The sequence below is a fragment of the Lactuca serriola genome, chromosome 2 (genome assembly GCF_051521515.1).
Source record: "Lactuca serriola cultivar US96UC23 chromosome 2, Lser_US96UC23_V15, whole genome shotgun sequence".
Lineage (NCBI taxonomy): Eukaryota > Viridiplantae > Streptophyta > Magnoliopsida > Asterales > Asteraceae > Lactuca > Lactuca serriola.
This window is the reverse complement of record NC_136409.1, coordinates 6,074,998-6,100,146: the sequence shown is the minus strand read 5'-3', so window position 1 is coordinate 6,100,146 and position 25,149 is coordinate 6,074,998. Positions and strand designations below refer to the sequence as shown.

At 33.3% G+C, this 25,149-nt stretch overlaps 1 protein-coding gene and 1 long non-coding RNA gene across 3 annotated transcripts in view; both read left to right on the top strand.

The window, feature by feature from the left end:
* The window catches only part of LOC145085919 (uncharacterized), an 89,848-nt gene extending 69,789 nt beyond the window's left edge, over positions 1-20,059 (top strand). The window contains exon 2 of the long non-coding RNA XR_013700221.1: positions 19,178-20,059. This is a non-coding gene — a long non-coding RNA (uncharacterized LOC145085919). The remainder of the gene's footprint in view (positions 1-19,177) is intronic.
* LOC145085918 (uncharacterized) lies at positions 4,143-20,059 on the top strand. 2 transcript variants are annotated; one of them, XM_079023611.1, is made up of 8 exons: positions 4,202-4,321; positions 7,594-10,260; positions 10,357-10,896; positions 12,505-13,155; positions 15,815-16,516; positions 18,137-18,907; positions 19,010-19,177; positions 19,786-20,059. In XM_079023611.1, the coding sequence occupies exons 2-7, from the start codon at positions 7,621-7,623 to the stop codon at positions 19,022-19,024; spliced, it is 5,319 nt and encodes a 1,772-aa protein (XP_078879737.1). In that variant the 5' UTR covers positions 4,202-4,321; positions 7,594-7,620; the 3' UTR covers positions 19,025-19,177; positions 19,786-20,059. The 2 variants fall into 2 exon arrangements, 1 of the variants encoding a protein (XP_078879737.1); XR_013700220.1 differs by lacking the exons at positions 7,594-10,260; positions 10,357-10,896; positions 12,505-13,155; ... (2 more) ...; positions 19,010-19,177; positions 19,786-20,059 and adding an exon at positions 5,460-5,797 and having other exon boundaries at positions 4,143-4,321.
* Positions 20,060-25,149: the final 5,090 nt, after the last annotated feature.

Sequence of the window (25,149 nt, the reverse complement as noted above, 5' to 3'; positions counted from 1 at the left end):
TAGAATTTTGCTAATAAAAGATTACTACACAATCATTATTAAGTCTAATTTCTACATTCTATGATATGTTTGATGTTTTTCATATTGATGAAAAGTAGTTTTACATATCAAAACCACCAAAACGTCACTACCTTGTCCCCGGTGAGGATAAACCGTTGCAAACATGTAAAAGCAAAAAGTTTATCACAAAAGTTATGTTTCTAGCAGCTGTAGTAAGACCAAGATTTGATTCATTAGGTAACAAAGTATATTCAGGAAAAATTGGTATCTACCCGTTTACAACATTAGAACCTGCTAAGCGTTCAAGCAAAAACCGTATTATGGGAACATTGGATACGAAACCTATTTTATCGGTGAACAAAGAGGTAACAAGGTCATGGTTGATAGAAAAGGTTCTACCGGGTATCAAATCCAAATGGCCACAAGGTCATATCGGTATAATATTTATTCAACAAGACAACACAAAGCCTCATATTGATGTCAACGATAGCAAGTTTCTTGAAGCGGCATCTCGACATGGATTTGATATTCGACTTTGTTTTCAGCCCCCTAATAGTCCGGATTAGAATGTGTTAGACCTTGGTTATTCTTTCGAGCAAGCTGATCACTTCAAGAACAAGAAGTTTTGCATACAATTAATGAATTGGATGATGCGATTCAAACGTCTTTTGAAAGAATGTCATCACAACAACTTAACAAGGTTTTTTTAATTCTACAAACATGCATGAAAGAAATCATAAAAGTACAAGGTGGCAACAACTATCATGTGCCACATATTGGTAAATGCAGGTTAGAACCAGAAGGTAATTTTCCATTACTAATTGAATGTGATCAAAATTTATTAGACGATGCTATATTGTATTTGAAAAAATAAAAATGTGTTGCACATCACCCAATTTGGAAAGGAACACTTGTATTTTGACTTTTTTTTTAAATGAAAATGAATGAGATGTTTTGTTTCTGTGGTTATGATTTATTGCCACTACACATTAAATTCATAGGATTGGATTTTTAGTTTAGTAGAGTTATTTTGTTTATCTTTTCAATTGTACATACTTGTTTCCAGATTCTCTCGATGACCCCCTTTTTTCATAATTTACTTTTCATAAAACACATTAATAAAAACATGTTGGTTAACTAAAATAGTAACCTGTTCATCTATTCATAAGGGGTAATTTGGTAAACTGCTAATCTATTTTTAGTAGTGGACATTTATTTTGGGACAACCTAAAATAGTAACCTGGACATTTAAATTGGGCCGGAGGGAGTATTACATTAAGATGTTTTAGGTCGCCCTACAATACTATGACGAATTAAGAAAATCAACTATTACACATTCCATATAACAAATGAAAAACAAGGGAATTTCTAAGACATTGACTTACATATGAATTATAAAATTTATATGGGAAAAGGAAGAGGTGGTAGATGAAACAAATTTATATGATCCATATCTCTCATTCACACTGTGTAAATAAATATTCAAGATGGCATGGAGTTATCCCACATACATCAAAACCTGTATAAAATCATGAAAATACATTAAAATTATTATATGTTTGTCACATATTTGTTGATAACCGACTTGATCCTCCACGCCTGAGGTTTCCATCTGTCCATTTGTGTAATTATATTTCTTCCTATGATCAAGTACAACACCAAACAAAAATTCGCTAAAAAAATAAACAACTAGTTATGATATATTTTTTTTACAAAACAATCTCTTATAAGATAACGTCCTACGGGGTTTTGCAAGATTCTGATTTTCACAGTACATTCCTTGAATGCAGGGGCGGAACACAGATCCCTTAACCGGAGGGGCCGAAACGATTGTTGATTTTTTATCATTTTGATGTTGACTATGTAATATGATTTGCTTTAACAAAATAGTAAAAGAGAATAACAATTTAATAATTATATTTAAATATAACTAACTATTCTAACTATACTAAAATTACCTTTACAAAATTAGATATCATATATTATTGACATTAGCAGATCGTTTCATTAACTTAATTTTTCTAAAAACTATATTTTTACTCTAAATAAATATGAGCCTAGATCACACTAAAAATAGCAAAGCTTTATAATAATCTAGCTAATTCTCTTAAAAGTGGTGCAAGCCATATGTTTATCCATGGCCGGTCCAAATGTTTTCCATGCCCCGGGCGAAAAAACTCAACAATGCCCTGTGTTTATGCCATACAACTACATCAAACCCATATAAGATATAAATCCATAATGCAATTCTCATACCATAACTTTTCTTTTATTAATAACTCATATTTATACAAACTCACGAATACAAACTTCAACTAAAACATTGTGTCTGCAGATTTCTTGAATAAAAACATCAGTTATCCTATCAAAATTAACACTTGCTAAAACACATCTTTGTACACTCAATTTCTCCATCAAACAATTTTAAAGCCTACCAGCTAAACCTGAGACTCAAGGACTTTTAGTCTCTTATGTAAAGATAACAACTTAACAAAACAAAACATTCAACCATTAACCAAATTATTGAAACAACAATCAAAAAGTAATATTTTTGTTGCCTGAACTTGTTAATAACAAGTACAACACAAAAAAATCATACTCCCAAAGCTATTACAGATCCAATAAGCAAAATACTCCTAAACACATTATAGAACCAAAAAAAAAAAAAAAACTCTACTGGTAAGAAAAATTTAATAACTTCAAATTTGAAGTTAAAGGGAAAATGGGGAAATTGGGAAAATATGAAAGACTACCGGACTTCAATGTTCAAAGTGAATGCGTCTTTCAGGCCATAAGGCAAAACAACCCAAGTGCCACAAGTGTAGGGCAAAACTTGAATACTTCCGGTAACAAGCACATACAACTATTAAAATACTCCACTTACAAGAAATTGAAACAAAACCAGAAAACCTTCACTAGTTGTTGATTCAGAAATACAAAAAAACTTCACTACGTCTTAAGTAATGAATTCATAGAAAACGAATTCATAGACTAGTGAAGCTCGACAATCATGTAAAAAAAACCTTAATCGATGTTTATTTATGTGATCTATTTTTCTGATCCGGAAGAATGGAGGGAGAAGTCGAGATTGGAGAACTGGATAGTAGAATCGATAATGGTGTCGTGGTGATTAATAACTGCCGGTTGCTCCTGCCTCTCAATCGACCCTTGATTTCAATTTAAGCGAGTGAATTTATGGATTGTGGTGCGACTTTTGAGATTACCAAGAAATTAGACTGCTTTCAATTTAGGGGAGAATTGTTATAGTCACTTATATTTCCCGCTCTGCTGCCCTCGGACTAGAAGTTTATACTGGACAAAATTTTGTCCAATTAAACTGTAACAAACCCATAATACTTGTTGTACATTTGATGCTCGGTAGTTAAATGATGCCCTGGGCAACGGCCCAGCTGGCCGACCCCTTGGGCCGACCCTGTGTTTATCTTTAAAAGTAGTTATTTTAACATTACATATAAAAATATGTATATCATTAACCTGGGGCCAAATCGTTAGTCAACAAATAAAAACCAAGCTTTTATTTATATATAATATAGTATTAAGGAGGTAAAAAACACAAGGGGGCCATGGCCCCCCTAGCCATATAAAGGATCCGCCATTGCTTGAATGTCGTAGTTAATATGAAAAGACATCGCATCTTCTTTTTTTTTTTTAAAAAAAAAAATCATAATTTAACTCATTTTTCGCAGTCAACAATCATATTTTCATAGTCAACGAAGTTGTTTTGATATTTAAAAAAAAAAAGTTCGCAGGCTAAACATATTTTTGTAGATGCTGGCTTGTGAAGTTTTTTTTTTTTTTTTTTTTTTTTTTTTTTCTTCCTGTTTTGGCCATTTTGCATTTTTGTAGCTATTTTGTGTTAAAACCTTAAAAAAACTATTATGATAATTTTCTCAGTTTTAATTTTTTTTAGTTTTATATAATTTTAAAATAATCCATTTCTAGCCCAATTACCTACCATATCATGTTAAGAAAAAATAGTTTTAGTGCTGATTTATAAAATCTGATAACTAATTTCCAGATATTAACATATTTGAAGGATTATTAAAATATATAAAAAATTATTACATTTACCTGTGTTTGGATAAGGTTATCCAGTGTCCAACTTATATGGCCAATGGAAAAGCTTGTCCACCACTCACCAAAATCCATGATATATACGTGGGCAAAAGCAATAACTGAGGCAGTGTAATAAATAGCTGTTCAGTCAGTGGTCTTCTTCTACGCCATTAGAATTTTTTGCAAAGTAGCACCAGCAGCAACATTGCAAGCATACGCACAGTGACATAGCACAGAGCAGCTGGTACGATTTTGTAGAAAATGCCCTAATCTAATCTATTACTTGAATTTATTGTTTTCCGTTTCAAATATATCGATCTTTACCAGATATCTGGAATCAAGTTTAGTTTGCTACTTGTAGTGGTCCTTGTGGATTGTGTATATGTTCTACAGATAAAATCAACTGAAATGTTAAATAAATTGACAACGCCTATTCATTTTCTCTGGTTTGATTATTGACCAATGTTTCTGAAGTAGTGATTTTCTTATGATTGACCAATGTTTATGAAGTAGTAATTTTCTTATGATATATGCTTCATACTAGAGATCAGTATCAGCCCTAATAAATCGCCCTAATTTTATGAGTGTAGGACTCTGTTTCCAGCTAGGTACAGGAGTGTCAGATCTCATTTTCAATCATTTTGATTTTTCAAATATTAGATGAATCTCTCAGTTTGGGTGGGTTTTTTTGAACTAAACTACCGGATATGAAAGATGTTCAGCTGATATTCAATTGTTCACATTATGAGAAAGATGTTGAAATCAACTATTTATTCCCACTTTCAATCACTGCAATGAAAACAAAGTGAAAAAGTATAAACTGAGACCTATGGGTTACCATAGATCTCATATCTATTTGGGTAATGCAAAATTTTCTCAGACACTGTTTAGCACAGTGAAACACTTCACAATTTGTAGTTATCATAGTATCTCTATTATTAAGACTTACTTCATGAGGGATGGCTTAGAGGGTTTTTGCCAAAGACCGAGAGAATTTGTTATATCCCCTTCTCTTTCACCCGTACCAGTCGCCTTCATTGAATTGTGATCTTATATAGCATAAAAGTTAGGAGTTAAATGAACAAAGCAGTTGCAGTTGAGTAATAATTGTTGCACAAATATCCAATTAGAATTTAACCCGGGAACATAATGGATGTGTTGTTTTCAAGGAAATAGTTATATATATATATATATATATATATATATATATATATATATATATATATATATATATATATATATATGGGCCAAACAGATTGGGCTTTTCCTTATTGGCTAAAATCCTAAAATCCAACAAGCTATTCACTGCTCTAATACCATGAAAAGAATATCAACAGAGAATCTTGCATATATTATAGTGAAAACTCATGACTGACTTTCAGATGTTTAAGACCGATCTGGAACCAAGAGCGGTTCGACCCGAGACTGATCAAGAGTTGGCTCCGACATTTTAGTGAAAACTGGGACTGCATGATGACCGACGGTCTAGACCAGATAGATTGGGACTGAACGGTGTATGACTAGTTCAGTCCCTAGTCAATTTTTAAGACCTCAGACGTATTATTGCCCACAGAAAAAAAAAATACATAGATTAAGAAAACATTAATTGACAACTTTGTTAAATAAAATGATAGTCTTACCTTTTTTTGCATTTAATTCCATGGTAGTTGTATTTAATTGTATTGTTGTTTAATTAATAATGAAGGGTATTTTGGTAAAATGAATATTTATTTTTAGAAATAAGCTATTATTTTGGTACAAATAAAAAAGAAAACATTGACTATAAATATGGGACGGATGGAGTATGATTTTTTTTTTCTCTATAAAGATGTATAAGTATAAATGTTGTTCTCTATATGGTTGACAACAGAAAATGGTGATATATTTAATATATTTATGATGCTTTTTATATTGATCTTATGATGTTTAACCCTTGTATGACTTGCTAAGTTTTCTATCCGAACATATTATTTTGACATATACCCATATTAGAAACATATATCATTGTGCCAATTGAGAAGAAAAGAGAGTCGCACAAACATAGAGAAGATAGAGAAGATTTGCTATATTTCGGTAGCAAATCTCATAACTATTTTTCCGTAACAAATTTTGTAGCTATTTGTTCCATATCAAATTCATAACTATTTCTTATATAAGAAGATTTAACAAAATGGAATTTATTAATAACCATATTTGAAAAATATAGTAAAAATAAATTTAAAAATAATATATAGTTTTAGAAGATATATTACAAAGTTACCTAATTATCAAAACTAAATACTAGTTACAATTATAACATTTGAACATTTCTAAAAGTTTGATTATCCTATAAAAAAATTGCCTAAGTATAAACAAAACAAATAAAATAATTAACATCCTATTTCATTTTCTTGTTTTAATATTGCACATATACATCAAATAAGATATAACCTAATTACACTCAAAAGTGATTTTCACGATTATAATTAGGCCCAAGATTATTGGACAGCCCATTTATGTAAAATAAAGTCCATATGGGTTTTAGACAAGATTGACGATACCATTGACAATTCAAGAAGATTCATATCATGCCTTCGATCGATTAGCTGTTGCCTGTAAAACCTAACAATTTCACAACGTGCTTTTGCCCCATTTAACTGAAGTATGGAACAATGCGATCGTAATCATGGCAGAGGCAACCTACAAGCTTACGAGAGATGGTGTTGTCTAGCTTGGTCTCGAGGTCATCGATTAAACTGGGACCCGTCCTTTAATTTTTTCTGCTTTTTCTTTTTCCGGCATTACTCCTTCCCACTGTAGGGGAAACTCCAAGGGTTTGAGAGTTTTTTTTTTGGTGAAGAGATAGACAGGTAATGGACGTAAGTACAGAGTGAAAAAGGGGAACTTTTTGAAAATGCCAACCACACTCCAGGTTCCACAACAAGTTCCTTATAGAAGTCTCAATATGGTTCAAATTTCCCAAAATCTTTGTAGTTAGGTTTTGTCTTCTATTTCATCTTGATTGTTTTTTTCAGAATTGATAGACTCACAAGAGTATAATCCATCATCGAAGTATGTGAGAATCACATTTTCCTTGTTACCTATGCATGTTTGTGTTTGGACTGTACAATGATATGTGTAAGATTTTCAAATGTAATGTAATTATTCACATGATGATATGTTGAAATCAACACCTATTCCCACTATGTTTACGAAAGCAAAGTTTAAGTCCAAAAGGGAATATCCACAAGAAAATAAATAACTTGTCTGAATTTACACGAGCATTAGTTTTCCTACATCTGATCTTCGTTTCCCACTAAATGTGTTATGTGTACTATTCCTCTTCCCATGCAAGGTATCGAAGTCTTAGAATAAATTTTTTGAACACTATTTATCTATGGATTATAAATGATATTGGAAAAAAGATAGTTCTACTTCTAAATACTAATAATAAAACATGAATGTATAATAAAATGTATACTAAATCACAACTTTTATTATTTCACGCCCTTTGTTGATTTGTTACATGGTTTGCAGGTCTCACAAAAAGTTAGAATATAAAAAATGGCGTTTATATTTGAAAGCATTGCTGGTCCAATTGTTGAATGTTTGCTGCCTCCTGTCAAGAAAAATCTGGGTTATCTTTTTTCCTCCACAAAACATGTGAGGAACATGAGTGCTAAAATGAACCAACTGAATGGTACTTGCATTGATGTCAAAAAGCACAGGGATGCAAACAATATAAATAATCTAGAGATACCTGAGCATGTACCGGGTTGGTTGGAAGAGGTTGAACAGATTAGAAAAGATGCTCAAAGCATTTCAAGTACTGAGAGTGGATGTTTTAACATAATAATGAGGTACCGAGTAGGAAAGAAGGCATTTAAGACTACTGAGGCAATAGAATGTCTTATTACGGAAAAACTTCAAATGAGCTGGAGTGATGCTCAAAAACCTCTTGGGAGAGTGAATTCTAAAATCGCATCCACTTCTGCACCTTCGGATGGTGATGCCCAAAATCACTTCAAATCAAGAGAGAAGCCTTTTAAGGATGCGCTCGGGTTCCTTCAACAAAATCAGATGATAGCCCTATGTGGAATGGGTGGTGTGGGAAAAACCACCATGATGGAACAACTGAAAAAGAATCTGGAAGATGAGAAAAAGTTTGATCTGTTTCTAAAGGTGGTTATTGGGAAAAAAGAAAGGTTTTTTATTCAGCAAGCTTTGGCAGAATGCATAAGTCTATCTCTAACTGAAATGGATCCAACAAGAAGGGCAGAACGTCTTGGTATAGCATTTAGAAAGCTGGGAGAGGATAAAAGAAAGGTGTTAGTGATATTAGATGATGTATGGGAGACGATCGAACTCAAAGATATTGGACTAAGTCCTTTTCCCAACAGCTTCAAGTTATTGTTGACATCGCGTAATGAAAGAATTTGCAGGCAAATTGCAGCAAAATGTAATTTTGATTTGAAAGTAGTTAATGTGGAACTCATGGAGGAGCTCGAAGCACAGAATTTCTTTTGGAAAATCATAGGAGTTGCAAAACAAAATGATCTGGAGCTCAATCAAATTGGAACAGAGATTGTGAGAGAATGTGGGTGTTTGCCCCTTGCCATTAATCTCGTTGCCAGTCGTCTTAAGTTTGAAGAAAAGGTTGCATGGAGAGATACACTCCGCCGTTTTCAGAATAAAAATCTTGATTATGTGCAAGAAAGTGTTAAGATAAGTTATGACTATATAAAAGAGGATGAGGAAAAAGAGATCTTTCTTCTTTGTGGCTTGTTTCTTGATGACTTTAATATTCCAATTGAGGAACTCACAAGATATGCATGGGGCCTACGGTTGTTAAATGGAGTTTCCACTATCAGAGAGGCTAGAGATAGGTCAGAGACGTGTGTGCAGAGTCTCAAAAAAGCAAATTTGTTGATGGAATGCGATGATGATGGGTGTGTCAAAATGCATGATCTTGTGCTTGATTTTGTTTTAGGTAGAGTTTCTAAGGGTGACCATCCATGGGTAATTAATCATGGTGATAATTTAAAGTGGACTAGTGATGGAATGAGTGAGTCTTGTAACAGAATTTCTATTACATGCACGGGTATGTCTGAGTTTCCTAGTGACTCTAAGTACCCAAACGTATCACTTTTGAGACTTATGGATGGAGATAAGTCACTTAAGTTTCCTGAAGATTTTTATGAAAGAATGGAAAATCTTGAAGTTATAGCATATGAAAAAATGCAGTATCCGTTGCTCCCCAGATCACTTCAGTGCTCCACCAAGCTTCGGACACTCATTTTCCATCGATGCACATTGATGTTTGATTGCTCTGTTATTGGAGAACTCTTGAATCTGGAAGTGCTCAGTTTTGCTCATTGTGGCATCAGAAAGTTACCATCAGCAATCGGAAAGTTAAAGAAGCTAAAGCTACTGGATTTGACGGGTTGTGTCAATCTTCGTATTGATGATGGTGTCTTGAAAGATTTGGTCAATCTTGAAGAGCTTTATATGAGAGTTGCTTATAAAGAGGCAATTAGGTTCACAGACAGCAATCATGCTGAATTAGCAGAACTTTCAGAGCACCTTTCTGCACTAGAAATCGAGTTCTTTGGGAACAGTGGTAAGCCCGAGAATGTGTTGTTTACAAAACTTGAAAGATTCAGGATCTCCATGGGATGTAGCTTAGGATACAATCACTCATTTGAAAACACGTTGAAGTTGGTCACTAACAAAGATGAGCTATTGGAATCTAGATTGAATGAGTTGTTTGTGAAAACAGAGGTGCTTTATCTAGAATTGGATGGTATGAATGATTTTCATCAACAGTTGTTTAATAATCTAAGAGTCCTTGATGTCTTCAAGTGTGCAAACTTGAGATTCCTCTTCACAGTCCCTATTGCAAATGGTTTGATGAACCTTGAACGCCTCACAGTTTCACAGTGCCCTGTTCTGGAAGTACTTGCACATAGTGAGAATAGTGGAGATGGGGTAATCAAGTTTCAGGGGCTAAAGTTTCTAAGATTGGATAGGCTACCAAAGTTGATAGGTCTTTGCAACACTGCTAATGTAATTGAGGTACCACAGCTGGTGGAGTTGGAACTTGATGGCCTTCCTAATTTCAGTAGCATTTATCCAGAGAAAACATCTGCAACACCTTCTATGTCCAGTAATGTCTCTGCAATTCAACCTTTCTTCAACAAAGGGGTACATTCCTTAACCAAAATATTTTTAATATAATTGCACAATATATTGTCATTAGATGGTGTTATTGATGATCAACATGTCTTACGTATTGTGTAGGTGCTGATTCCTAAGTTGGAGAAATTGAGGATTTGGAGGATGGATAAGCTGAAAGAGATATGGGCTTATCAATTTAGTAGTAGTGACGAAGTTAATGCCTGCATGTTGAGAGAGATTGAAGTAGACTCTTGTAATAATCTTGTGAATCTGTTTCCAACCAATCCCATGTTCTTGCTGGGTCGTCTGGAAGAGCTTGATGTTTCATTCTGTGGAAGCATTGAAGTGTTGTTTAACATCGACATGAGTTGTGTTGGTGAAATTGAAGAATACAGCAGCAACTTGAGACGCATTTATGTAGATGGTTTGGGGAAGCTAAGAGAGTTGTGGAGGATGAAAGGTGAAAGTAGCTCTGATATCCTCATCCGTAGCTTTCAAGCTGTTGAAAGGATAGAAATAAGAAGTTGTGAGAGGTTTGTAAACGTATTCACACCGACCGTCACCAATTCTGATGTGAGAACATTTATGAATGTGAGTATAGATGGTAGGAGATATTGTGAAGCAAACAGGAGAAACATTGAATTGGTTCAGAAAAGCAAGGAGGTATGTGATGTCATTGAGCTTTCAATTTCTATTTTGATGTTACAGCACTTATTTGTATGTGCTTCTATATATACCCTCACACTTATATCTGTATGTGTATCTACATATGTGTGAGTGTGTGTACATATATACATATACATATACACATCACACTATAATAAATCAATCAATTATATAGAAAACCATTTTTTATGAATTCACACTTAAAAGTGTGCCATAACAAATTATTTCTAAACCTTTACACTTCAAAATGTAGATAAACAATTTAATACTCCACATTTGAAAACATGGACAAATTACATAAATACTACATTTTTAAGTGTGGAGAAGTAGGCTTGATTTCCTACAGTGCTAAGTATTGATGTCTTTCAACCTTTATATTATCACTTTTACATATTTATAAGCAAGTTTTTCTTATTTTTGTTATTTCACTATACTCGAGCATTTGTTTAATATTTTCTAACAATTGTAACATCAAATATTACATATTTACACCGCATCATTAAGAGCTATTGAAAATTTATATTTTTATATATTCCCATTAAATGCGAAGATTTTACATATTTATTCTAGTGATCAAATAAGTGATCACTCAAAATTATTGATTTATGGTAAAAAAAAGAGTAAATATTAAAATCTCGTCCCCTTTATCTTGGTCCTCCCTCCTAGTGACCATCTCGACTCCCCTCTATGTCTCCTTCATTAGGTCATATATGAAGCCTTAAAGGACATCTCACTTCAGTTGTTTGTAAATCTCACCTGAAACTGGATGTTCTTGCATCATCCCCCACTTGTCCTGCAACTTTTTCACTTCAATTTAAGATTTCACTCATCTGATACCAAAAAAGTATAATTTCTTTTGGAAACATGCTGTTTGGTTTTGGGTTGTGACAATATGTTGTAAGCATTGCATTTTTTTTCTATTTATCGGGTGTATGTTTTATGTTAGTCGCATCTTACATGATGATTTTGGATTTCAACTCACTGAATAATGTGTTGAAGATGATAAGATATCGTTGTTGAATTTATGCTATGCCTTGCATTTTCCATGCTTGATGATGATGAAAATGCATGATGATGAAAATGCACCTGAGATTGATATGGTAGTGGAGGAAAGTGATTGCAATGGAGGAACAGATACAGGAGCTAAATGAGGAAGATGATGAAAGGGGAAAGAGGGGGACATTGGGGCGATATATGGGTGGTGGGACCTACGAATAATTTTCATGATAATTAATGATAGAAAATAAAAGAAGGGTAAAATAGTTATTTTATAAAGTTTTAACCGACTTAAGTTAACGGTGTGAGTGATAGGGATCAAAATTGCAAAATGATTTTTTTGTACATAAACCAAAAAGCCAGATAACCAATTTTGTACATTAGTCTAAAAAAGTTATTTTTACATATTTGTGTAAGTGCGAGTATTTTGAATATTTATTGTAGGTGTCAAATAAGTCATTATTGGAAATTATTTAAAATCCGTTAATTTAATCGCTGTCAACTTTAGTTATGTAAATGGATTTAAACAGGTGTGCCGTTTATGAATAGTTAATTTAAAGTTTAGTTGATGGAAATTCTGAATTATATTTGTTGTTGAGATATGTGCAGATTAATGTAATATCCAAGGCAGAGATCATTTCAGAGGTGGATGGTAATATTCCTGACGTTGAATCCTCAATTCATCCCAAACCTTTTCACGTTAATCACCTTCAAACACTTCATGTAAGGGGCTGTGAGGATGTTGAAGTGGTGTTTGAGATAGAGAGTTCCAGTAACAGCAGCAGCAGCACAGATTTCACAACAACTCTGCATAAATATAATCATCAACCACCACCACTACTACTTCCCCACCTCAAGGTTTTACATTTAGCAGATATGGAGAGGATGAGTGATGTGTGGAAGTGCAATTGGAAGAAACTTGTAATTCCTCAAAACCAATCACAATCCTACTCATTCCACAACCTCACAACCATATCCATGTACAGATGCAAAAGCATAAAGTACTTATTTTCACCTCTCATGGGCAAACTTCTTCCCAACTTGAAAAGGGTGGACATATGGAGGTGTGATGGTATTGAAGAAGTTGTTTCAAATAGAGATATTAATGATGAAAATGAAGAAATAATATCTTCTACTCACACAAACACCATCTCCTCCTTCCCTCTTCTTGATCAACTCATCCTCAGTTCTCTGCCAAGCCTAAAGAGCATCGATGGCGGTACTACAATCACAACTGCTTCCATCCATGATCAGTTCCAGGTATCATTTCTCTTAACTAGTGGATCCTTTACACATTCAGTTATTTATTTTATTTATTTATTTATTTTTAATATTTTCTTCTCCATTAGCTGCTTTATATAACTCAATAAGCTAATTCTTCTGAAGCTGGAAAGACAAAATAACTAACTAAATACCTAATTTTTTTTACTGTTTATTCGTTTGCATTGGTCAGTAAAGTTATATCTCTTAAGCATCGTTATAAATCATATCAAATGCATTTTGTTATCCAGTTTTAACTATAACAGATGGCTGATTTAGACCCGATTGTGAGGGAGAGAAAAAAATTGATTGATAAATATATATAAGTCATATCAACATTACTCTTGATTGTTAAGTAATATGAAAACTGGAACAAAAATGATTTTATTCATGTTTTTTTTTTTTTTTTTTTTTTTTTGTTTCCTAGCTTGCAATTTTAGCTTAATAAAGTTCAGTTTGTTGTTTAAAAGAAATATATATATATATATATATATATATATATATATATATATATATATATTTTTAAATCTTTCAAAAAAAAATCTTTTTTTTTTCTGACATGGAACTGAAAAATATCAAACTTTACCTAAGTATATCTAGTGTTCCGACTGAAAATATATATAAATACAATATATGGCAAAAGACTCCTGTTCACAACTTTTTTTAAAAGTATTAAATTTAAGACATTCATCGATCATCGAGCCAAGCGACAAGATTGTCAGTTATGGGAAGTCTCAAGATCTTCATTTATCTAGTATAATTTCCCAAGTCTATATTGAAAATGACTCCCTTGAAAAGAAAAATTGTTTTAAAAATGCTTTCTATTCTGAATATTAGAATCAAGATAGATTTTGCGATATACAATCTAATGAACAATCATAGATGTATAATAAACGCACCTTTATTTTCACTATAGACACTGATATTGATAAGAGTCATTATCTGTTTCTTGGATTTGGCCTTCTCAATAATTCTATATTCACAAATGCAAAAATATAAACTTTTTTGAGAATTCTATATTCATAAATGCTAAAATATAAACTTTCTTTTCTAAAGATCAGATTATCTAGACCAAAATATGTGGGTTTAGATGTAGCACACACATGATGGAAGACTTGGAATAAATTAATTATTGATAACGGCTGATCAGATGCTAACATTCTCCATATTAAATTTTTCTTCCTTTTGTCACTGTGTCCTAAATTAACCCTTCATGTTAGTAAAATTATTTAAAACATGAAGAAGATGATGCATGTAATCAATGCAGGTACGGAAGTATAAGCATATTGATTTCAAACTCATTTCCTCATAATAAATTTAGGAGTAAAGTTATGTTTTCATTTTCCCACATTGAGGAGGTAATGGGTTATATAGAGTCCAATGCCTTTTATTTTCTCTTCATAAACCATATACAGAAAAACAACTATATTTTTAGTCATTTTCTCTGTTCAAAATACTTTTCTTTATTTTATTATTATATCATCCTACTTTCATTTATTCCAGTTATAGCATCATACTTTGAAAAAATATACCCAATTATATGTGGCTACAACGGCCTGATAAGAAAAGTCGAAAGTACAATGCTATAGTTGGGTGGATTTTCAAAGTACCTATATGGTAGTCTTGGGTCATTTATTAAAGTCTAAAATTATAGAAATAGCATTTTACTTTCACTGATTTGATTATAAGAGCATCTTACTTTCATTTTTTCCTATTAAAGCTTTGTAATTTAAGTAACTCACCCATTTATTGCAATTTCATTCAAATACAAAGGATTTCCGTGACTGCAATATAAAGAAATGAAAGTAGGATGCTATAATAAACGAATAAATGGAAATGCGTTGTTATATCTTTCATTTAGACCTTCTTCAGTTCAGATAAGTAAATTTCATAGCTATAACTCCAGGTGAAATATTTGTTTATTTTATGCTTTATATCATGCTTTCGTGTGTTTATATCTCATATTTATTGTCTTTTTTTTAGTTTCAAAGATGAGACTAACCATTATCATGACCACCATGTCCACTTCCAGTGTCATACACTTTGCTTCTGCACGAGAAATAATTGTTGATTAATTGCTAATCAAAGTACTTCAAAGTCTCTTCATTTTCAAGTTTTAATTTGAATAAATGCTAATTAGCTGTGTTATTTAGCACGTAGCAGTTTTATTTTTCTTGTGTCAGTTTCCTATTTGTAGGTTGTCATAATCTCTTCTAAGCCTATATAATTAAGGCCACTTTTATGATTGATTTAGTGTGCCTTTTCTTTCATCCACCATCTACTTGTTCTCTCCTGCCAACAATATAAGCATAGCATACAACTGATTAGTTTCTTGTTTTTACTTATTTTGTCATATATGTATAACGAGGGTATTTTGGTCATTTGACAAACCTTCTTCCTCAAGGAGTCCAAACACCACGATTTGGTTTCTCTTTATTCCTAGACCTTTTATCCAGTTTTTTCTGTATATTGCCCTTTTGTAGTTCAACTTACATTGTCTACATTGTTACTTAATTACCTTAGTTGTGGGAAGCACTCGTGTTTGTTACCACACTGTTAGAAACAAATGATATGTTAAATTGTAGTGTGTATGTGTGTAGCAAACAGCTAAGCTTTGTTAAATTAAATAGATCCATTGATTTTTCATGTGTTGTTGTAGTGTTCTCAAGTCGGTGTTGCTTCTTGGTTCTTATGCCAATACTCCAAAAACATACATATATGGAATTGTCCTGCCCTATCAAGAGTGTTTCCATCCAATGTAGTGGGACAACTGAATAAGCTTGAAGAGTTGAGAATATCAAGATGTAAGTCAATGGTGGAGATATTTGAAAGTAAAGAAATAAACAAAGATGGTGTTGATAGTACTACGAATGTTGGTGATGGAAGTGATGATACTTGTACTGCAATCACCATCCCAAGGTCGGCCAATATGACTCTGCTTCAATTGCCCAACCTAACGATATTGAAAATAAAAAGATGTGAAGTTTTGGAATATATATTCACAAGTTCCACACTTGAAAGCCTCAAGCAACTCAAAGAACTGACTGTAAAACAATGCAAGGCAGTGAAAGTGATTGTGAAGGAAGACGGAGATTTACCAGAACTCAAGGGTTTCTTCCCTCGTCTCAAGTCCCTTACACTTGTAGATTTACCAGATCTGAAGGGTTTCTTCTTGGGGAAGAATGAGTTCAGGTGGAAAGCATTGGAAAAGGTTAAGATTGATGGCTGCCCACAAATGATGAATTTCACATCTGGTCACTCCATGACTCCGAAGCTCAACTACATACATACAGGATTAGGCAAGCATAGTCTTGAATGTGGTCTCAACTTCCATTTGACCAATGCTACACATGAGGATGAGGTATGTTATCACTTTATTTAAATCAAGTTAGATTCACTAATTCATAAGTTAGCAATTTAATATTTAAATCAAGTTAGATGAACTAAAGACAATTAAAGGCCCAATTGACACATTCATTGAGGGTGGTTTTTTCCATGTCCAAAGATTTTTGAACATATACTATACTAGTTTCCGTTTGATCAGAATCAGATCAACAACCCCTTCTTCTTTACATTGTCCCTATTTTCACCAGCTTGCAAACCCAAGAGCATCACAGAGAAAGAAGGTAAAGAAAGGAGGAGTTGGGTGGGGGTTAGGGGTTTATTTTCTTTTTTGCATTTTTTAATGTTTAATTAATATTAAAGAAAATTTAAAAAAGAAATTAAAACAGTAAATCAGTCTTTTCAATTTTGATACAAACCTGGTGAGAAGGACCAACTTTGTAATTTTGGAACCACAGGGACCGTAACCGCAAAAATCGACAAACGCATGGACCAAATTTGCAGTTTTTGCTAAAAAAAAAACAAACAAATCTAACTGGTGGCTTGGAGGTTTGGAGTCTGGGCAAGTATTCGACTAAAGGCATAACAAAATAAGCACCTAAGAAAAAGGGCTTCTAAAATTCACATAATAGTTTCTTTCCTTGAAAACAGAAGATTTAAGAATTTATATCAAATATATGAATATAAAAAATTATTTTCTTGTGTATTACAAATGGTACTTGGCAAGTTCATTCTTATTCAAATCATTTGAAAGTTCATAAATCATTAATTAGGAACTTAGAACCTACAAATTCATTCGGTTAAGAAAAAATCACAAAATAGATGGAAATAAAAGCATTAGCTTATTTTAAATATTTTCACTCATATCTATTAACAAATAGATTTTTGTATGGAGCTATATTTTGTAATTGAATCATTTATATCGTTTTCATCCAGTTTAATCCAATTATCTAACATATTTTATAATAATGTGATGTTAGTAGTTAATCAAGTTGTTCTTTTCTCTCTCATCTTCTACAAGCTAAACATTTATGTAGCGTTTATTTCCTAAAATTTGACAAAAATAGTATTGCTGAGATGATTGTAAAAGTATAAGTATATCATCCATATATCATTTGTTGTATTTGACAATGCAATAAAAAATACAATAACATAGTTATCTTTTTTCCTAAAAAAGTTGGATGTAAACATTCAGTACATGAAAAACTACCTATTTGAAGTAGCCAAAACACTTAACTTTTACAGTTTTACTTTTTATTTTATCTCCCCCCCCCCCCCCCCCCCCCCCCCCCACACACACACACACACAAACACAAATATTTAATTTTTTTATTTTTATTTAAAAAGACTCAATCATTGATAAAATCTAAATTGTTTAAACAAATCGACAGTCATCGATAAAATCTAAATTGTTTAAACAAATGCAATGTATAAATCAGAATTTTTCTTCATAGTGCTCATCTTCACAGAAAATAATGTAAGCAGTGCCATAAACTAGGTTGTTGATTGAAAATACATGTTGGCTCGTTTAAAAATAATAGAACTTGCAATCCTTTACTATGTTTATATGCTAAATGTGTTTGTCCTTTATATATAATTGTAGTGTTTGAGATGATCTATGTTTGATTTTTCTTTGCAGACTCAACTTCCTATGTGCTCTACTCCAGATTTGATAAAGCTACTTCAGTTCCCTTGGTCTTTTTCAAATTTAGTTGAAGTAGATGCACAATGGATTGACAAATTATTGAAAAGCCGCATAATTTTTCCATGCAAGGAGTTGCTTAATTTGAAGAATCTTGAAAAGCTTTCTATTACCAATGTTTATAACTCTGTAATAGAGGAGTTATTTGAAGTAGCAGAAGGGACAAATGAAGATGTGGATATTGAAACACAATCTGTTGTGGTATTTGAGAAGCTGAAAGAGGTGACTTTGGGTGGAATATATAATCTGAAGCATGTGTGGAAGAGCAATCGGTGGATAGTGTTGAACTTTCCAAACCTCACAAAGGTCTCAATTGAAAGTTGTAAGCTTCTTGGACACGTTTTCAGTAGTTGCATGGTTGGCAGTCTATTGCAGCTCCAAGAGCTAAAAATAAGTGACTGCGAGAGTATGGATGTGATTGTGAAGCAAGTTGAAGATTCCAAAACCAGACTGACTTCTGAGGTTGTGTTCCCTTGTCTGAAATCCATAACACTTGACAACCTTCCAAATCTCATGGGGTTTTGCCTGGGGAAGGAGGCTTTTCTATGGCCATTATTAGATGCTTTGGAAATCAAAGATTGTCCAAAAATAACAGTTTTCACAAATGGGCAATCAACTACTCCAGAGCTAAAGTTAATAGATACAACTTTTGGATTGTGTCATGTAACAGAAGACCCCAACTCTTTTATAAAGAACAAACAACAAGAGGTATGTGGTGTCTCCTTTGGTTATTATTAACAGATTAATGTTTTCTCCAACAAAAAGTTTACTTTACTCTCCAATTTACAACTTTGTTGTAATCTCCTACAGGGATGGGAGTTCTAGAGGAACATTTGAATTCACATGTGCAGTTTGGCTCATTTTGAAGTCAGCTATATATATATATATATATATATATATATATATATATATATATATATATATATATATATATATATATATATATATATATATATATATATATATATAGCATAATAGGTAAGATTACAACATTGTACCATGGTTCATGCCTTGGGATTTCTTCTAGCACTCATTTGTTTCCAGTGTCCATCATCATTTACATGTTTCTCTACTTTATTTGATTGAACTGACTTGATGACCAACTCTTCTGCTTCAAGGTTATTGAAACCCTGTTCCTAAGTAATCTCATAAATCCCTTTTGTTAAAAGATTTTATTCACAAGAAATTGATACTTTAGACTAAAGTCTTTAGTTGATCTTATATTAAATCTATTCTTTGGATTGATCGGCGAGTGCAAATCAAGAATTCTGGATGAAAGACATATTCTTTTGTTCAAAGTTCGGCCTCTTTCATGAGGGCATTCTATTTTGACTTTTTCACAGTAGTCAAACTTAATGCATATAAAATTAAAATTTTAGGCATTTTTCTGTTTGATTATTGGTCATGTGAAATGGTTCTTTTTTCAGTAATCTTGGGATAGATAATGATTATTCTTGTCAATTTATGAAGTTAGCAAATAACTCATCTGACACAAAAAGAATCAATAGTTTCACCTGCTGACTGTAATCATATTTCCCTGTGTAACCTTTTTTTTTTTTTTTTTTTTTCATGATTTTGTTTTTCAGGCATCTTCTGATTTCAAACAGCCCCGCTCCCACCACATGTCCCTGAGTACCCCCTGGAACTTGTATCTTGTGGTGGCTGGCGGTTGTTTCTGGTGGTGGATTTGGCCAGAGAAATTTCCATGTGTAACCTTTTTTTCCATGTGTACATACTTAAAGAAAAATTATTTGTTTTCAAAAGAAAAACAAAAACTCGGTTGCCTTCTTGATGAATTATATTTTGTCCTTCACTCACAACTTTACCCTGTAAATAACATAAACATACTTTTCTTTACTATATTATAATCCCCTGTTTTAGGATAAACTTAGCTTCAATATACTCTGTTTTATACTTAATGCTACGTTACCCGTTAGTTTAAAATAACATTACATTGTAGGCATCACTATGTGAAGTAAAACAAAAAGATGAAAAGTTAGGATGAAGTGATATTACTTGAGATCATCCTCTGGTAACATCTGACTCTGTTTATGTTTCAAAGAATTAGTTTATTGTAAATTTGAAATACAAGTTCCTTTCATCTTTTTGCAAAACTTAACTTTACCACAATTATATACTTTAATCCGTTGGATTTCAAGGTTTTATATTTCAAGTTTAAGACAGGTTTACAAAATCTTCTTTAAAGGTAGTCAAAATCATCAATTTTCTTAACTTTCACTAATAATATTAAAAAAAAAAACACAAATATGGCTACAATATTACAAAAACAACTAATTTAAAAAAAAATAAATACTTCTCCTTGCTTTTTAGATATAAAACCATTAAAAATACCATCAAAATCGATTTGATGTAATATATCTTTCTCTCTACATAATATTGTCAAACCATTCAACATTTCTTGCGACATCGATGACCTTAGATAAGTCTTCAATAATATCAGTTTTGAAAAACTTCTTTCTGCAATGTAAGCAATGAAACAGTGACATGAATGGTTGGTTTAATAAGATGCTATATGCAATAAAATATTTAGATAACAATCAACAACTTTAACAAAGTCTAAAATTTCAATAGCTTACATTATATTATTAGGCAAAATCATTTGCAACACCTTTAATTTTGAAAGTACATAGCAAATCCTAATTTCTAGGTTTAAAAATATTTTAAGGTTCATTTATATTAGTTTTTTCTTAATTCACATTATTATTGTGTTCATTCAATTGGTATTTTCTTTATTCAAATTAGTATTTTCTTCATTCAAGATGGTATCATTTTCATTCAAATTAGTATTTTCATTCAAATTAATATTTTCTTCATTTAAATTAGAAGTACTCAAAGGTTTAAAAAAACTTATCCATAGTTCATTTTTGAGATTGTATAGATGCATCAACAAATTTCCGATTCTTTCTTTGTTGGCTTTCGGATAAATGTTTTTTAGGTAACATTGTATAATTGTCAATAATTAAACACTAGTTCAAGGAAAGAATATACTTGATTTCTTATTTCTTCCTCAAGTTTGGAGAAGTTAAATATCAAAGCAAGTTGCCAAACAAAATTTACAAAAGTCAAAGAATCTGAATATCTTATAAATAAATAAAATATGATAACCAACATTTTGGATTAACATATGCATATTACCTTAAGAAGTCCAAATAAGTAATTTTATGTTCAAAACTGAAACTTTGCAAAAATAAAATCACACAAAAAAAAAATTGAAACATAAACTTCTGATTAGATTATACGAAAGCTTTGAATTTGATCAAACAAAAATTCGATAATGAGAAACTAAGAAAGAGTTGAACAAAATAATATATCTGATAATTTGAACCAAATTAAAACCTAATGGACTCATAAGTCAGAAAATAATAATGTCAAAAATCAAAATGAGAAACAAACAAACAAAAAAACTATAAATAAAAATTTAGAAGTTTGATTAAACCTTATAGCTGGAACTGAGTGGAGAATGAGGGCGAGTTGGCGACTAGACAGTAATTACTAGATTAAGGAAATAGGAAGTGTGGTTGTATATTGCAGATGAAGCCAGAAAATGTGATATGTTAGTGTGTGTGTCGTCTTTAATCTAGATTAAGTGAAGGCAAGATCGAGAGTGATAAAGCAGATTAATAAGAAAAGCAGAAAATTGAGACCGATAATTATATAAGGTTAGTAAGTGTGGTGTCACACAATCCACAGTCTACGTAGATGCCACATTATATTTTCCACACTTTAGTCAAAACTTGTCATTTGCATGGCGCGGCGCGGGTTGCCACACTTGCCATGCTACTTTTTTTAATTAATATAGAAATTAAATATTTCAAACATATTATTCTTTTAAAACATAAATTTCATTAAACATAAAATAAAAATACAACACACAAAAAAAACATAGAAATTCAAATTATAAACCTAGAAATGTAAAAAAAACGAAACCATGAAAATTAAAAAAAGGAAAACTAGATGTTATATTTTTTGGAAGCCCCTCTTTGACTTTTATCGCAATTTCCCGTTCACATCCGAATAGCTCGTTTGTGGGTCTTGTTAATATGGTGTAGTTGTGTTAATTATGATGACATGTGCGAAATAAGAAAAGATATAATGAATCATTATACAAACTCAAGAACACAAAGAGTAAATAAACCTTTTAAGCTCTTATTTGTTGAATAAGAAATAGTATAAAAGGGTTTGTAAGTTTCTCTCTCTAAAACTAATGCTCTCCAAAACAAGATCTTACATAATGGGAGTCACTCACTTCCTATTTATAAGAAAGACTCAACCCATTTACACATACAAGTGGTTAAGCTTAATACACTACATCCAATCATGAATTTGCACCTTAGCATTCTCCCCCTCAAAGTTTGGATTAGATGTCCCGGCTTCACTATCCAACAAGCCCGTGCGATCAAGTCCAAACTCCCCTTGGAAGTAACACCGGTATGCAAATGAATATCCGACAAACCCGCTTCGAATACCCATTCTTCATTCTCTCCCTTTTGATAATCAAAAAATGATTATAAAACCCATTAAGGGTGAGAAGTGCTCGAGGAATAATCTTCACAATACTCCCCCTTGATGTGTACCGAAAATGAAACCTTGAAAATCTTGCACGGAAAAATAATCACGAAAAAGCCTCAAAAAATTACCATGTAACGACCCAAAAATTTTCGTTTAAATAATACTAAGGTTATCAACGATCTATAATATATCATAAAATCGTACGTCATAAATCCCCAAAAAAAAGTTATAATAGAGGTGTCATAACAAAAGAACTGTAACAACATGTCATAGTATATGAAATAAACTCCCAAGACAAAAGCTGAAGCTGTGGTGTGTGCAATGCCATCATCCCGAGCCCTTCCCTTTGCTTGCGGAAATACCTGAAACCAAAACTGAAACTATAAGCACAAAGCTTAGTGAGCTCTCCCAGACTACCACATACCATACAATCATATAAACATATATTGGGCCTTGCCCACTACATCGGACCGAAGTCCGGAAACTGCATCGGACCAAAGTCCGGAACTAACCAGGGCCTTGCCCTCTGCATCGTACTGAAGTCTAGAACTAACTGGGACCTTGTCCCCTGCCTCGGACCGAAGTCCGGAACTAACTGCATCGGATCGAAATCCGGAACTGACTGGGACCTTGTCCCCTGCATCCGACCAAAGTCCGGAAAACTGACTGAACATAACACAGCATAGCATAAACATATCAACTAGCATAAGCACATATACTACATACTGCATTAGACCGAAGTCCGGAACACATAACACAAAACATGCTTGAATCACAAAGACATCAAGCAATCTAACTACTGCATCAGATCGAGGTCTGAAACTACTACTAACTAAACGGGCCAGCAATGTGGTCGTAGACCCGTTCCTACTGGAAGGAAAACTCACCTCGTAGTGTTGGCTGCTGAGATGCTAACTCTAAAAGTGGTTGACTGCTGCTCCGGAACTGTCCGGCTATAATTTCCAAAAATACTAGATCAGTTACTGGTAAATGCTCTCGGGGTCAAATGACTGTTTTACACCTATTCAAAGTCAACTCCCTGGTCAAAGTCAACTTCTAGTTGACCGGACTCGCCGAGTCAAGGTGCAGACTCTCCGAGTCCCTCCTTTATTAACTCTGACTTTAACTCACCGAGCCCCTTTTCCACTCACTGATTAACTCTCAACTCACAACTCGAAGGGAAAACGGGGACTCGCGACTCGACTCGTCAAGTCTGAAGAACAACTCGCCAAGTCCTATCGTAGATTCCATACAATCAAATACTAATCCATTCCAGGGCCTCAAACTCGTAAATATGAGCCCTTGGGACCATCTAAACATGTAAAGTTGTTGACTTTACGTGTAACTACGAAGGAATGAAGGCATTTCACTAAAACACTACTTTTCTCGGGAAAAACTCATCTGACTCACCGAGTTGTAGAACAACTCGTCGAGTCTAAGGCAATCTTCATCGGACTCGCCGAGTTGCTCATCCAACTCGTTGAGTCTAAGGCTATCTTCATATGACTCGCCGAGTCAAGCTTGTGACTCGCCGAGTCCATTCAGTTCCTTTTCCATGCAGGCCCGATTTGAGCCATGCAGCGACTCTAAGTCACAAATCCATGCTTCTAGGGCATGCTTATCACGTAAAGTTGCAAACTTTACGTGCATGCATGGCTTTAAAGGCTTCAAATGCCTAAAACTAAGCTCTTAATGGGGTTCTAAGCTCAAGAGGGACCTCAATCACGACCATAGCTGAAACTTTACACTACTAGAATGCAATGAGGGTCCAGATCTGAAGTATGACCCAAACATAAGGCTTAATCATAAAGGATTTGGGGTTTTGGGGGGTTTAAAGCAACACTTTGGGGACAACCAAGATCTACTAGATCAATAAACAAGATGGAGGCTTTATTACCAGAAAAGATGACCACAACTGAGTGTGCTCCGGATCTACTTCCTCTTCCTTGAACTCTCCAATCTTCTCCTTCTTCTACTTGCTCCAAAAATTCCTTCATAAAGAAACAATCACTCACACACTTAAAAAGGGGGCTAGTGTTTGGTAAGAGATGCTCTGAGAGTGATGGAGGCGAGGTTGGGGCTTATAGGTGTGTTTAAATAGGGTGGAAACCCTTAAATTAGGACTTCACCCAGACAGGCGGACTCGCCAAGTCCAGCGTATGGACTCCCCGAGTTGCCAACTTAACTTGCATGATCAACCCGTCTTCTACTCGACGAGTCGGGCTACAGACTCGTGGAGTATCCCTCAAGAAAGAAAACTTCAATTAAATCACATACCAGAAACGGAGTGTTACAACTCTCCCCCACTTATCTTAGACTTCGTCCTCAAAGTCTGCTGCTGCGGCTGAATCTGAAAATAACTCTTGATAATGCTCCCTCATCTCCCTCTCAGACTCCCACATCCACTCTGAACCCCTTCG